We start from the raw sequence: 13390 nt of genomic DNA, 5'->3' as shown, positions 1-13390 counted from the left end.
AGAGGTGGCTGCGGGCGATGTGGAGGTTTGTCGTTGGTTTCTCAACTCCCCGTATCCTTTCTCTCCCTGTTACTGGGGTGGGAGTGGGGGTAAAAGTGGGCATAGACTGCACTGAGGCCCGGGGGGGGCCTAAGGAATGTCAGGCGGTGGCACCAGGTGCAGCGGGAGGAAGCCCCTGGCATTAGGTGAGTGGGCAGCCGCGCTGGCCCTGTGCTCAGTAGCTGTGCAGAGCCGATTGCTCAGGCATCCTTCTTGGGCTGGAGAGAAACGGGAACGAGGGCCAAGCGAATGGGGCCAGAAGGACAGGGCCTGATGCCTGCACCACATCCTCTCTGAGGTCCCTCCCCAAACCCCACCTAGTGCCCCGCCTCAGTGTCCCCAGCCTCTCACCTCACGGGCCAGAGTAGTAAAAGGAAAAGGAAAAGGCAATTGCAACTTAAAGAGAGAGAGGGGAAAAAAGGAAAATAAATGCCCAAACGCACTGGTCAGTACCTTGCAGGAGGCCTCAGTTGACAAGTGACCAGAACACAGCCGCTGGCCTGAATGCATAATTACCCCCAAGTGAAAATTCCCCCATCTAATTTGATATTTGGTTCTTTGCAGATGCTATAGCCTTCGTAAATAATATACAAAGTAAGAAACCTAATCCCGCCTGCTAGAATGTTTAATTCATCATTATGCGAGCTAATTGGAAGGTGATTATATGGTAATTGCTCATTAGTGGTGTATATTTATCGCTGTACCTTATGTCAAGGCCATGGGAATTGTGTAGAGTCTGTTCTCTCATTTCAAGGATCAGTTTCAGAAGCAGGAGCGAAGCAGGCAAGATCAAGTTCTTTCTGACGTCAGGGTCCAGCCAGGGCTATGGAGACCCGTGCTATATATAGGGCCTGGAGCTGGCTGGGAGCAGGGGACGTCTGGGGCCAGGCTGAGGCCCAGCCATCCAGACGTTGCTGGCAGCCAGGCCACCGCCAGGCGAGGCCAATCATCCTCAAGTCATTTTCCAAATGAGACCGCATGCCCATCCCAAGCACCTTCGGGACCCCCAGGTGCATCTTGGCCTTTGTGCCTGTGCTGGGAATGGAGACCTTACTTCTGTACTGTCTCTCGGGAGTGGGAGGAGGGGCAGTAAGTGTGGGGTAGGGAGGAGGATGGCGAGGCTCGATGTGGAGATTGAACACTGGGTGGGAGATAGGGATCGGAAGGTGAGGTTTGACTTGGTGAGGAAGGTGGAATTTTGAGTGCTCTGTCTCGTCCCTCTCTCCCTGCCTTGCCAAAAACATTCTCTCAATCACACCACCCAGCGAAGCAGGAGGCTGGCTCCATACTGCCGGGTTGGTGTTTAGGGAGGGAAACCCAGAGTAAAAGGGGAGCTTTCTCCCCGGGGTAAGCGGCGGAGCCCGACTAATGAACTCGAAGCACGAAGAACGAGGAACGGCGGGACGTGAGCGGAACCGAGCCATAAGGCCAGCGCCTGGGATGGGTACTTAGGAGAGGCAGGAAGGCGGGTCTGAAGTCCTGAGGGTGTGGAGAGATGGGGAGGGCTCGGTCTGCAGGTGGAGGTGGGGGCAGGGGCGAAGCCTGGGGCGTTAGCAGCCGGGAGGACCTGGCTCCAGCACTTGGAGTCCAGCCTCCATGCGCGCATCTCCGCACGTGGGCGTGATCTTTGGCGCGCTCTGGCGCCCCCTCAGAGGAGTGCGACGCGCCTCTGCCCTACCCGGACCCCAGCTCTGGGCGCTGGTCCGCCGCCCGCTTCTGGCACCCCGACTCGCAGCTCCGGGGCCCTCCGGAGACTCCCAGCCGGGCAACAGACACTAATAAACAAAAGGCCAATTAGACGCTGGGGCGCGGCTGATGAATGGACCTTGCGCTTCCAAGCGTGGCGCCGCCTAGAGTTTTCTGGTGCACCGGGTCATGCGGGAGAAGCCACCTCCCGGAGAGGGGTCACGGCTGGGGTCAGAGGGTTCTCAAAACTCCCACTTTCCTCTGGCTACGGGGCTGGCTGGGGCAAGAAAATCGGCGGCCGAGCGGAGGGCGCGGGCCGGAAGCTGCGGGCGAGGCGTGAGCGGCCCCACAAAGCAGCCCGGCTTTCGGGCGCGGTCCCCCGACGCTGGAGGCCGGCATCCTCTGCCGCCCCGCCGGCGGTTGCTTCTAGGCGGCGCCCCAGTAATTCCAGCGCTGATTGCTGGAATAATAAAGACTGGTCTAGAAAAATGCGCAGTCACACAAAACGGCTGTTGTTTGCCAAACTCCAGAGTTAGTGGGGCGCTGCTGGAACGACACCCCAGCCCAAGCCTCCTCACTAGACACACACGCCTCGATCCCAAGACACACAGATGTTGCCCTAGGGCTGGGCATGGACATCCATCACAGGGACCCCCATCCAAACACCGAGAAACGTCCCCGCAAGCCACACACACCGAGACCACCCCCATCTTCTGAGATGTACAACTCCAGACGAATTCGCAGATACACAGTGCAACCAGACCGCGGCACACACATTCAATAAACTGCACTTCCACACCGTCATAGGCACTCTGGAGCCTCACAACTGCACGTGCTGGCCCTAACTCAAAACAATCTAGACGCACAAGGACAGCTAGACATCTTGACCAAATCTACATAAGTAGCCCCAGCCTCTCCAGCCTTTAACTTATTCAAACAATTAGAACTGACACGAATTGACTAAAGTCCTAGCTGAGACACACAATTCTATTCCACAATCCACACAAATGCCATTATACCACAAACTAGTGCTCTCACCCTATACAAACACACAAGAACAGACCCTCACCCTGCCAGCCTTACACCGACTTGGACCAGCCCTAAAACCCCCACCACGGAGTGGGGCCCCGGGCCAGGCCTCCGAGCAGCCAGAGTCCCTCCCCAGCCGGCCTGCGCGTCCCAGACTTTGTTTCCTGCGACTCGAGGCGGGGACAGGGAGGAGCCGAGGTTTCCAAAGCCGAGCGCAGGCCCGAGCCCCCTTTCTGCCTGGCCCGCCTGGCGCGGCTCTCAGGCTGCCACAATCCGCCCCTCGCACAAAAGTGGCCCGGCAGGTTCCGGGCCGCAGCCAATGCGCCAGCTCCTGCTTGGCTTGCCTGCCAGGAGCAGAGCCAGAGGGAGCTTGGAGCACTGAACACCCAGAACGAGAGCCAGGAAGTTCGGAGGTCGAAGGCTTCTCTCACCCTAGGACTTCCTGGCGCCTCCGCGAGAAACGCACACGGAACCCATGTGTACTTCGCAGGAGAACGTAGCCGCGTCACACGCGAGTGGTAGATTCCGTTTGACCCTCTCAGGGCAGCGCAAACGGAGAACCCGTGCCTCTCCCGAACATGCGCTTGGCCAAGGGGTCCCACAGGGAAGGTCCACAAGTAATTAACAAGGAAACGGAACATGGATCAAACTTGTATCCTACAACCCCATTAGGGGTCACAGGCAGGACCCAGTGGCAACGTGCATACAGTTCTCCGTGTCCCAGAAGGAGCGCAGAATCTGACCCACGATGCCCATTGAGCCCTGCCCGGGAGCATCCAGGGCTGGCACCCATATAACACGAAGGGGCACATAGACCTGGGGCTCATGGCTCCTACACCCCCCTGCTCAGCTCAGCACGCGAGCACTGCGAAGGGAACGCAGAGGCAGGGCACACGCGCACCCTGCCCCGCGCCCCATGCCCAGATAGTCATCGTGGGATGGCATCTCGCAAATATTTATATTCCTCAGCGCCACAGCAGCCCGCGTCCACATTAGACACTCTAATCCTGCCACTTTAAATAGATGAATTAATAAAGCAAACGAGCGGCTAATAAGCTGACTGTCCTGCCTTTTTGAGGCGGAGGAAGGACTCGAAAGTGCGCCAAATTTGTTTGCAGTGGATCAAGGCGAGCCGCCTCTGCTTCACTTTCTTTATCTTAATTCCGACTTGAAAAGATATAATTATCTAGTTTGAACAGAGCTGCTATCAAATCCTTCTTTGGGCCGGGAAGGGGGGCGTTGGAGTGGATTGCGGCTCTCTGAGCCGCTCCGTGCAGCCGGAGATAGCGCGTAATGAAGATGTGGAGGCCTGAGATACAAAGGGCATTAACCTCATTAGCATGAAACCTTTTCTTCTTACCATTGTGGGACCCTTTCAGCCGCCTAATCCCCCCTATTTTCAAAGCTTGGTTTGTAATAAAGCTTTTAGTTTTTTTTTTCAAAGCTAATAGTATTCTCTGATGATTTTATTGCTGTTACACTACATAGGACATTTACCCAAAAAAAGAAAAATCTTCACCACCAGCCCCGTTTTCTTGTACTTAAAAAGTATAAAGTATATAATTTCGGCAGAAGTAAACCTTCTATTAAGACGGAATTTTTTTTTTTCTGGACAGACCATCTGAATTTTAAGAATGTTTAAGAATGAGCTCGGTGTTTGAGGTATTCCGGGTTTTGGAAGGTGAGTGGAAGGAAAAGGTAATTTGTACTTGTTGGAGAGAAAGGGATGCTTTCCGGGAGCACTGACTGCAAAGCGCTTGAGACAGCTAGTGGTCACTGAGGGTCGTGCTGTCAAAGCGCCTGGAAGCCCCACGAGGGTTTCCAGGATACCCCGAGGCGCACCTGTCCCTGTGAGACGCGAGCCCGGGTCTCCTGAGGCCACCCCGTCTCCCTCCTCCCCCGGCAACTCCCGGCGGCGGAGTATCCCCTCACAGCACACACACCTTCCAAGAAGAGTCTGTGAAAATGCACTATGAGCAGCCAGGTTTCTACAGAGGTACAGAAATGGGGGGAAAGAGGGGAGTGGGAAGACAGGCAGAGATGGGGGGGAAAGGAGAAAGAGACGGAGAATGAATTCTACTTTAGAGAAGAGGAGAAAAAAAAGAAAAAATTTCCATAGTGCCCTATAGTCCCCACACGTGCACGGAATGTCTAATCTTAACTTTTCAAGGCAAGATGTTAACAAAGCTTGTATTTTTGCCCTGCATTGTAACTTGGCCTTATCACAGTGTAAAGGGTGGGGAGATTGTCCTAAATTATGTCCAGGCAGCCCCCCTGGATCCGTGGATTAAGAGATTAAAGGAGACCACTGGGCAAGGCCTCCTCTTTCCCCTTCATATTCCTGGTATGATAATTGCTTAAACTGATTTGCACTTTCACAAAAGCTCGCAGGACGCTTTGTAGCTCGAACAGAACAGACGAGGTTTCTCTATCAATGGAAATAAAACTGATTAATGCAGCCTATCAGGATAAGAAGCAAATGAAGCATGCAAAAACAACCTCGTACCCCCAGAAGGGGGAAGGAGGAAGGGAAAAAAGCTAAGTTTCCTCCAAGTCTGATTACAACTTTTTCTTTAATGTTAAAATTAAGAGTTGAAGGTTTCTCAGAACACTTGCCTTATAAGGCTGCTGAGGCCCTTGGGCTTGGCCCATCACCTTCAGCAGATTGGGGCCAGGGAGAGGAGGAAAGAAAGGAAGGAAAAGTAAGACTTGTACTTTGGGGTCTGAAGTCAGAAAGTTTAGAAGTTGCAAGATTCTGCTACATGTTTTCCCCAATATTTTGGGAGAGTAGTCCTCAATGTGTAACTATAGGTCTAGTTTTTTTTAATAACCAGAGGTTAAGAGAAGTAAGCATTTTAACCTGAAGTTCAAACTAAACTCCCTCAGGAGGGCATACAATGGGCAAAGGTCTGGTTGAAAAACTTTTCTCCCATCCCTTTTCTGAAGGACTTAAGTTTTCCTAATCTTCTCCCTTCTCCACCCTCATCTTTCTTTAAAATGCCTGAGAATCCATCAGTCTGGCCCTTTTGTGGGTGAGGAGCCTGGGTTTCTTGAGCCTAGTTGGGGAAGGACCACACTCAAATTACTGAGATACATTTTTAAAGATCCACTTCAATTTCCCAAGACGACTACTCTGAGGGCATATTGATAAATCTTTATTGACAAAATATTGACATTGACATACTTCTTGGAAGTATATAGTGTGTTAGAATTCTAACAAATTAACACAAAACACAAAAATATTTACATTCTGGTATAGAAGACATTAAGGAAGCATTTGTCACTCTCTTTAGTAAGTCTATGATCTTGGAATAGAAACTCAGTGCTTGAAAACTTGCCGCCGTGTGCTTGGCCACACTTAACATCATCCCCGCTAACTACAGTCCTTCAGGTTTTGCAATAGATAGATTTAAAGTTTGGAATAGGCATTGCAGTGAATGGTTGAACTCGGCCAATTTCTCCAACCACTGAAAGGAGAAGTTTGCATCAGGGTTTTAAGCCTCAGGATGTTAGGAAAGGGAATGTCCAAGAAATATAATTAATTTAGGGTTTTTTTTCCCAGTACAAGTCCTGACTCTTTTTGTGGGCACCCTCCCCCGCCACCCCCAGCCCCCCCGTCGTCCTGCTCCCCGTTTCTCTGTAAGAGGACCACTATCGCTGAGCCTACTTCATTTAGCTTGCACAATCACTTTGACATCAGAAGGTATCAAAAAGTGTTTACAGACTGCACATTTCTTGGGAAAAAAATCAAAATAAAAAGCACACAGAACCTGTCTTTAAAAGGAAAAGAAAATTACAATTCATTTTCGGTCTTTAAACACCATTCGCCCAACAACTGCTACATGCATTTCAAGGATTTGAAACAGGTGTGGGATGGGGCTAGATATGGAATTTTCGTTTTTTATTACTAATTATTTTTAAAGATGGGGGGGAAACACAGCGAAGTGCAAAAAAAAAAAAGTCCTGTGCCTGGTTGGGTCGTGGTTTTTATCATCATCATCATTTTTTAAGTGGACTGTGATAAACGGAATACCTGCCAATCATCTTGTCTCCCCGGTTTGGTGTTTGATTGACAGCTCCCCTTGTCAGAGTGCATGTTCAGCTTTCTCTCTCTCTCTCTCTCTTTCTCTCTCTTTCTCTCTCTCCCTCCCTCTTTCTCCTTCTCTCTGTCTCTCTCACTCAGCTGCCTCTTTAGACGAGGGTCGCTTGTTGATGAAGGAGCCTCCATCCTCTGCCATCTTGGCGCGGCCTCGGTTTGGGACCCTGTGCCCTCGCTGTCCAGAGTCTTCGCCGCATTCCGCTGTTCCCTCCGATTCCCTCTCCCTTTCTCGGTGAACGTGTATGCGGTTTGTTTTTGTTTTGTAGGGTTTTTTCCTTCTCCACCTCTCCCTGTCTCTTTTGCTCCATGTTGTCCGTTTCTGTGGGGTTAGGTTTATGTTTTTAATCATCTGAGGTCACGTCTATTTCCTCCGGACTCGCCTGCTTGGTGGCGATTCTCCACCGGTTAATATGGTGCGTCCCTTTTTTCTTCTGTTGCGAATCTGAGCCTTCTTCCTCCAGCTTCTGCCTTTTGAACTTTGTTCTTCGGTTCTGAAACCATACTTTTACCTGCGGGTGAGAGGCAGATGGGGTGCGTTAGTTCTTTCAGAGCACCCATCTATCAAGTGCCTGATCCTTTCACCCAGCCCAGACTCCAGTTCCAGACTCAGCAAAGACCCAGCCCCCGAGATGCAAGTCCTAAGGTCCAGCCTCCCCAAGGCCTGCCCTCAGGGAGCAGGGCCCCTAGTGCGTGGTGGAAAAGAAGCCCAGCTACCTGCCCTTCTGAGGCTTCCTGAAGAGCCTTTCCCCAGGGCCCTGTGGCCCGGAGTGCACTGAGCCCCATCTCTCCTGGCCCTGCAGAGGGCATCTATATCCCGCTGAGAGCAAAGCCTTGCAAAGCATGGGAAGCCCCTACAAAAATAATAAGTGATTAAAAGAAAAAGAGACATGTCCCTAACTCCCTCCAGCAAGCGAGTGCAAGAGAGACCTCAGTCCGCCGCTGCTGCAGCTTCCCTCAGGGCCCAATGTGCTTTCTATTTTCTGCTGGTCTGGGCGGCGTTTCCTAAATATAGTGTCTCCTCTTCGTGGCGGGGGCCCTGGGTAGGCGATCAGGGTTTGCCTGAGCTGCATCCTCCGTGCGGGGGACTCTCACAGGTGAGCAGGAAGGGGATGGGGCTGGAGGAGGCCAGGAGGGACATGGAGTGTACAGGCCTCCAGACCAACCTAGCTGTACCTTTATAGCTAGGAAAATGAGTTCAAAACTGAAAGCTTCTGAAAGACCGTGGGTTACACGGAAAGTAAGAGAGAAACTAAGAGAAGGGGAGGTGACAGCAAGTCCCCTCTTCCCTCCTTCTAAACAGCCCCGGAACAGGCTGCTGGTCACACAACCTCGGACCCCAGTCCCATCACTTCCCACCAGGGTGGGGCTGGAGGCCCAGCCTCACCAGAGCGGCTGTGAGAGGTCTCAGGAGCAATGAGGTGGGAGTCGGCTGCCATCCCAAGGCCCCCTAGGAAAGCTGAGTGGTGGGTCCTCATTTAGCCACCAGACAGTAACACAGTCCAATCTTCCCAGCAGTGGGGTACAGGTAAGGGAGATGGCAGTGACTGCACCTCTGATACCCTCCCCCCACAACTCCTATCCTATCTGGATAACAGTACCCCACAGCCCAGTGCCAGTCCCTGGACCCCTGGGATCCATTCCATTCCCTCCTTTGAGGCCGCAGGCCGGTCCGTCTTGCTCTCCCGGAAAGCCACAGTCGCCCAAAGTGCTCCATGAAAAAGCTGAGCGGGAACAAGGCTGAATTTAATTTGCTTTGAGTTTGCTAATTGAGGGGGAGGACGGTTCATTTCTCCCCGGCGCTGGCCCAAGGCGCGCGTCGGTGCGCTCGGGGCTTGACACGCACACAAAGACTCCAGGCAGCGTGGGCAGCGAGGCGGACAAAGACCACCGCCGCCTCGGCTGTCCAGGAGAAATCAGCCGGGCCGCGCCTTGTGCCGGGCTCCGCACAAACCCGCCAGGCCCTCCTCGGTTTTGGGGTGGGGAACATGTTTTAAAACAAAAGCCTCGACCTTTCTGCGCTGCCCAGGAAAAGTGTTACAACTTAATCTGCCCAAAAAAAACGTTACTGTTTGCTGGGAACTTTGACCCCGCCCTGCGGCTCCGTGTACAGTAGCGCCTACTGTAGTCCTAAACCCCCTCCCCACCCTGGGATAAACCCAAGCCAGGCCCGCCCAGGGACCCTGCTGTGCAGAAGGCCTGTGCCCTGAGGCAGACCCTCTCTGCAGCCTCCCAACTTTACTTCTCTGATATAGGGTACACACAGGACGCTTGCCCTCTACCTTCCCATCGCCCATCTCCTTCAGGGAAGTCACTGGAGCCGACGGCGTGAGCCGTGGGCTCACAGTCGCTCAGAACTCATCTTTAACCCACATCCTGTCCTTACCAGCCTCCAGCCCCAAACACCCAGAAACCCCACTGTGCTCTCCCTCTTCCTGGACCCCAGCAGGGTCTTCACACTCTCACCAAAAGTCTCACCAGAAATGCAGGGATATCTTAGCCAGGACATGCCCAACTGGACAGAGAAAAACTCGGCGCGTTTCCCCAGAACCTGGGGCAGATTGGCACTTACAGCCCCTTTCTGGAGCCCAACAAAGCCAGCACCTTGGGACATACATCCCGAGCCCAGGCGTGGAACCAGCTACCAGGACCTGTGCGGAAGGCCCTCACAGAGCTCCGTGCTCATGGGTGTGCTTGGAAGCCAGATTTGGGGAGGGGGCGCACGCCTAGATGGGTTCCTCGCGCCCGGGCCGCAGTCACCTGAGTTTCCGTGAGGCTGAGGCTGTGTGCCAGCTGCTTCCTTTCGGCGCCCACCACGTAGTGATTCTTCTCAAAGGCGTGTTCCAGCCTTAGAAGCTGGGACGGGGAGAAGGCGGTTCGGATCCGCTTGGGCTTTCGGGCCAGCGCGTTGTGCAAAAGGAAACTCTCGGGGCTAGTGTCGTTCCCTGCGGGGAGCACAGCAGAAATCCCATTAGGGGGGCTGCTCTGACCCGAGCCGCGCACTTCTCCCGAGCCGGGCTGGCCCGGCACCGCGCTCAGGGCCTTCGCATAGCGGCGCCGCTCGACCTGCGGGGGCCGGTGGTCCTCCCAAGGGCTCACGAAGGGAACGCCTGCTCAGCTGCCCGGCCCGGAACGCCGGGTCTCCACCGGTGCGGCACCCAACCAGCCGCTGTCGCAGCGGAGCCAGTCCCCAGGCTCCTGACCTCGGCCGGCTCCGCAGCCGCCCTGGCGCCGCGGGCCTCGCCACCTCCTCGCCGGGCGCTGGAGGCAGGGGAGGGTGCCGCAGAGCCTGGCCGGGGGATTGGCGCCCACAACCCGAAGAAACTACTTTCTCTTCTTTCTAACCTCTCGGGGAACTTTGACCCACGGTGGAAAGGCGGCGGGCTGCTCTCCAGAGTTTTCTTGGAGATTTATTTTTAAATTATTTGTTTTGTTGCCCCTCCGGAAAAGTATAGAGGCGGGGCGGGTCGTTGAAGCCCGATCGGGACAGAAATCTGGCCGGCGGGTGTGCTTGGCTACAGCTGCTGCTGCCTCTCGCGAACTGGGCTCCGGGGCTCCCGGCTCCCGAGAACTAGAAGAGAAACGCGAGCGAAGGGATCGAAACCCGGGGGGTTACCGACTTGCAGACACCGCCAGGACAGTCTGTAACGCAGGAAGATCCCAGCGGCTCCGGGTCTGGTGAGGGGACCATGAGCATGACTGATAGCGAATGAGGAAGGGCAGCCCTAAACTTTTCAAGCAAAGCCTCAGAGTTTTGGGTTCACTCATTAGGATAGGAAATCGATTCACCGAAAACCCAAACAAAGAAAAACGAGCCGACAGTCCAGGCAGGATGCAGGCAAATCCAGTTCAGGATTAAGGGTAAAAGGCTTTTTGGTTTTTTTTTCCTTTGGTTTGATTTTTTAAAATATGGGGAGGGGGGTGACATCTACCCGATTCTAGGCTCCGGCAGGAACGCAATGGGTTAATGAATGGACAAGCGGCGGAGTATTGATCGGCTGCCGCCGGAGGTAGGTCTTTTACCGACTCCGATCCGTAAACTATTACTCCTTTTTCTGAAGTTTTAACTCTCCTCCTCCCACCCCGTACCCAGAGAAAAACAAACAAATAAAAAATATCGCAAGAAATGAAAACACACGAACAGATATTTCCCTCTAAGACAGTTTCCTGACCAGGTTCTTTTTTTTTTTTTTTTTTTTAAGAAAGAAAGAAAAACAAAAACCACACCGAACCTGCCTTCCCGCTGTGGCTGCTCGGCGCCCCAATTAAGCAGGTCGCGGCGAGAGCGCCGAGCCCTGGAGCTTTCCTCCCGCACGGGTTCCCGCCCCTCCCCGGGCCTCCGAAAAGCAGGAAAGAAAAAACAAATCCCATACTTTTCTCCCGGGGCGCGAGGATCCTCTCGCCTCCAGAAGAGGGTGGAAGACTAAGAAGCCGCGGGTCTGGACTGAAGGGGCGCAAAGTGGGTGGTGAACAGGGTCGAACGCAGTCGAAAGCAAGCCTGGCGGCCGAGTCCTGTCCGCGCCCCTCGGAGCCAGGACGGTTGGGGGCATTGCCGAGGGTACCAGGAGCCTGGGGATCCCGCGGGCTCTGGGCTCCGCGGCGCCGGGCACGCACAGCCCAGCCTGCTCGGATACGAGCGCACTGGGGGACAACTTCTCCGTTCGCACCCCTTCCCAAAGGGTCAAGCGGCCCGCAGGCCATCACTCCAAACCAGTCGTAGCTTCGGAGACTGGGGATCGACACCACGCCCGGCCCCGCGCCGCCTAGTTTCCCAACAGGGCGCGCTGGCCCGCGAGCCGGAGGAACCTCCGCCCAGGCCTTGCCAAGCGCCCACCCGGAGCAGGCCGGGGGCAGTGAAGGATGCGGCGGGAGCGGAGCGCTGCAGTTCCGCGACGTGGCACGTACCTTGGAAGCGATGACCCAGATATCGATAGCGGTGGATGAGCCAGGGGTAGAAGGTGGACGGATCCCGCTGCTGCGAGGCGAATAGGGGGTGTGGCGAGTGCGAGGAGGGTAGGGGGTGGGCGGCCAGGGCGTGCGGCGGCGGCACCGGGTGCACTGGCACGGCGGGGTTGGGCGGGTGCGAGACCGCCTCGGCGAACACCAAGTCCGGGTTGGAGTAGACGCCCCTACCGGCGGCGGCGGCGGCGGCCGAGTGGAAGCCGTTGAGGAACGGATTTATGGGGCTGGAGTTAGCGTAGCTGAGTGCCGCGGGACGGATGGGGTCCTCGGAGCGCGAGGCGGGCAGGGGACTGTCCTTGGCCACCAGCGACTCGATGGTGAAGCAGCGCTTGGGCGCCGGCTGGAACATGCTGCGCCGAGGAGCGGGCGCCCTGGGCTCCCAGCTCCTGGCGACCGCCGCACGCTGCCTCCGCCGCCCGCTGCCCGCGGCGAGGACGGACGAGAATTGGGGACTCGTTTGTTTGGGGTGGGGGTGGGGGTGGGGGGAAGGAAAGGAAGAAAGAAAGGAAAGGAAAGGAAAAAGGAAAGGAGGGGGGAGGGAGAGGGAGAGGCAAAGCCGAGGATCCCGAGAATCTTGCACCAAACGCGCCCAACCTGAAGAGAGGGGGGAAAATCCTTCCAGAAGAATTTGCAGGCGTGGATTGGGGTAATTTTTTTTCTTTTTTTTTTCTTTTTTTTTTTTTTTTTTTTTTTTTGGCGAGATGGCGTGGGGGGATCGGAGTTAGAGGCAGGGAGGAGAAGGGGGGAAAGTTCTCGGGGGAGGCAAAAAAAAAAAAAAATTTTTTTTCTCCTCTGCAAAAGGCGGGCAGGGCGCCCTAAGTCCAAGGACAATCCATGGAAGTGTTCGCTTCTTCACAAGTTGTGCAAACGATTTGTTAGTTCATGAGCCTAATTAGTGCGGGGATCACATAAACAGCTTCCTCCGAAGCCTGGTAAATGGCTTGATGATTGGTCGCTATTACTCGCCCTGAGGTGGAAGGGGGGAGACTCTTTAAAGTGCGTCAGAGGGAGGTGAGCGCCTGGGAACCCGGAGGCCTGGATCCGGGCCGAGAGTGGAACGGAGTCGGCGCCGCCGCCTCGGCTGAGCCTTCTGCCGCCCGCCGGGTGGCCGGGCTTCTCCGCGCCTTCGCCCCTCGCTCCCAGCTCACTCGCTCCTGCGGCGCCCGCTGCGGCTTCTCCTCCTCCTTCGCCTCCTCCTCTTCCTCCAGTTTCTTCTTCTCCTCCTCCTCCTCCTCTTCTTCCTCCTCCTCTTTCCCCACCTACTCCCCCTCAGCCACCGCCTCCTCCTCCACCAGCACCACTCCCTCCGGGGCACCCGGGTCCCTGCAGAGTCCCTGGCCGGCGCCGCCTCCGCTGCGGCCCCCTGAATCCCGAGGCTGCCTCGCCCAAGCTGGTAGGACAGACGGACAGATTCCTCTAGCCTAGCGCTCCGCCGCTGCTGCCTTACGCGGCCCCGCGTCGGGAGAACTGGGATCGCCCCAAGAACACCGCGAGGGTAAGCGGGCGGGGGCTGGTTCCCGGGCTAAAGGCGCCGTTCGGTTATACCAATCCCCACACTTAGCAAAACTCCCAGCGGTT

At 55.3% G+C, this 13390-nt stretch overlaps 1 protein-coding gene across 1 annotated transcript; it reads right to left on the bottom strand.

Moving 5' to 3' along the window:
- Positions 1-5888: 5888 nt before the first annotated feature.
- On the bottom strand, positions 5889-13027 carry EMX2 (empty spiracles homeobox 2). Its single transcript, XM_004050164.5, has 3 exons — positions 11756-13027; positions 9611-9795; positions 5889-7362 (listed from the first exon to the last, which is right to left on the bottom strand). The coding sequence occupies exons 1-3, from the start codon at positions 12159-12161 to the stop codon at positions 7195-7197; spliced, it is 759 nt and encodes a 252-aa protein (XP_004050212.1). The 5' UTR covers positions 12162-13027; the 3' UTR covers positions 5889-7194.
- Between the last annotated feature and the right edge of the window lie 363 nt (positions 13028-13390).

The sequence above is a fragment of the Gorilla gorilla genome, chromosome 8 (genome assembly GCF_029281585.2).
Source record: "Gorilla gorilla gorilla isolate KB3781 chromosome 8, NHGRI_mGorGor1-v2.1_pri, whole genome shotgun sequence".
Lineage (NCBI taxonomy): Eukaryota > Metazoa > Chordata > Mammalia > Primates > Hominidae > Gorilla > Gorilla gorilla.
The sequence above is the reverse complement of the archived record's forward strand: the minus strand, read 5'-3'. Positions and strand labels throughout refer to the sequence as shown.

Coding starts and splice junctions, on each gene's coding strand:
- EMX2 (XM_004050164.5), bottom strand. CDS start 12,161: ATGTTCCAGCCGGCGCCCAAGCGCTGCTTCACCATCGAGTCGCTGGTG. Junction 9,796..11,755: donor TCTGGGTCATCGCTTCCAAG/GTACGTGCCACG, acceptor TGCTCCCCGCAG/GGAACGACACTAGCCCCGAG. Junction 7,363..9,610: donor TCAGCCTCACGGAAACTCAG/GTGACTGCGGCC, acceptor TCTCACCCGCAG/GTAAAAGTATGGTTTCAGAA.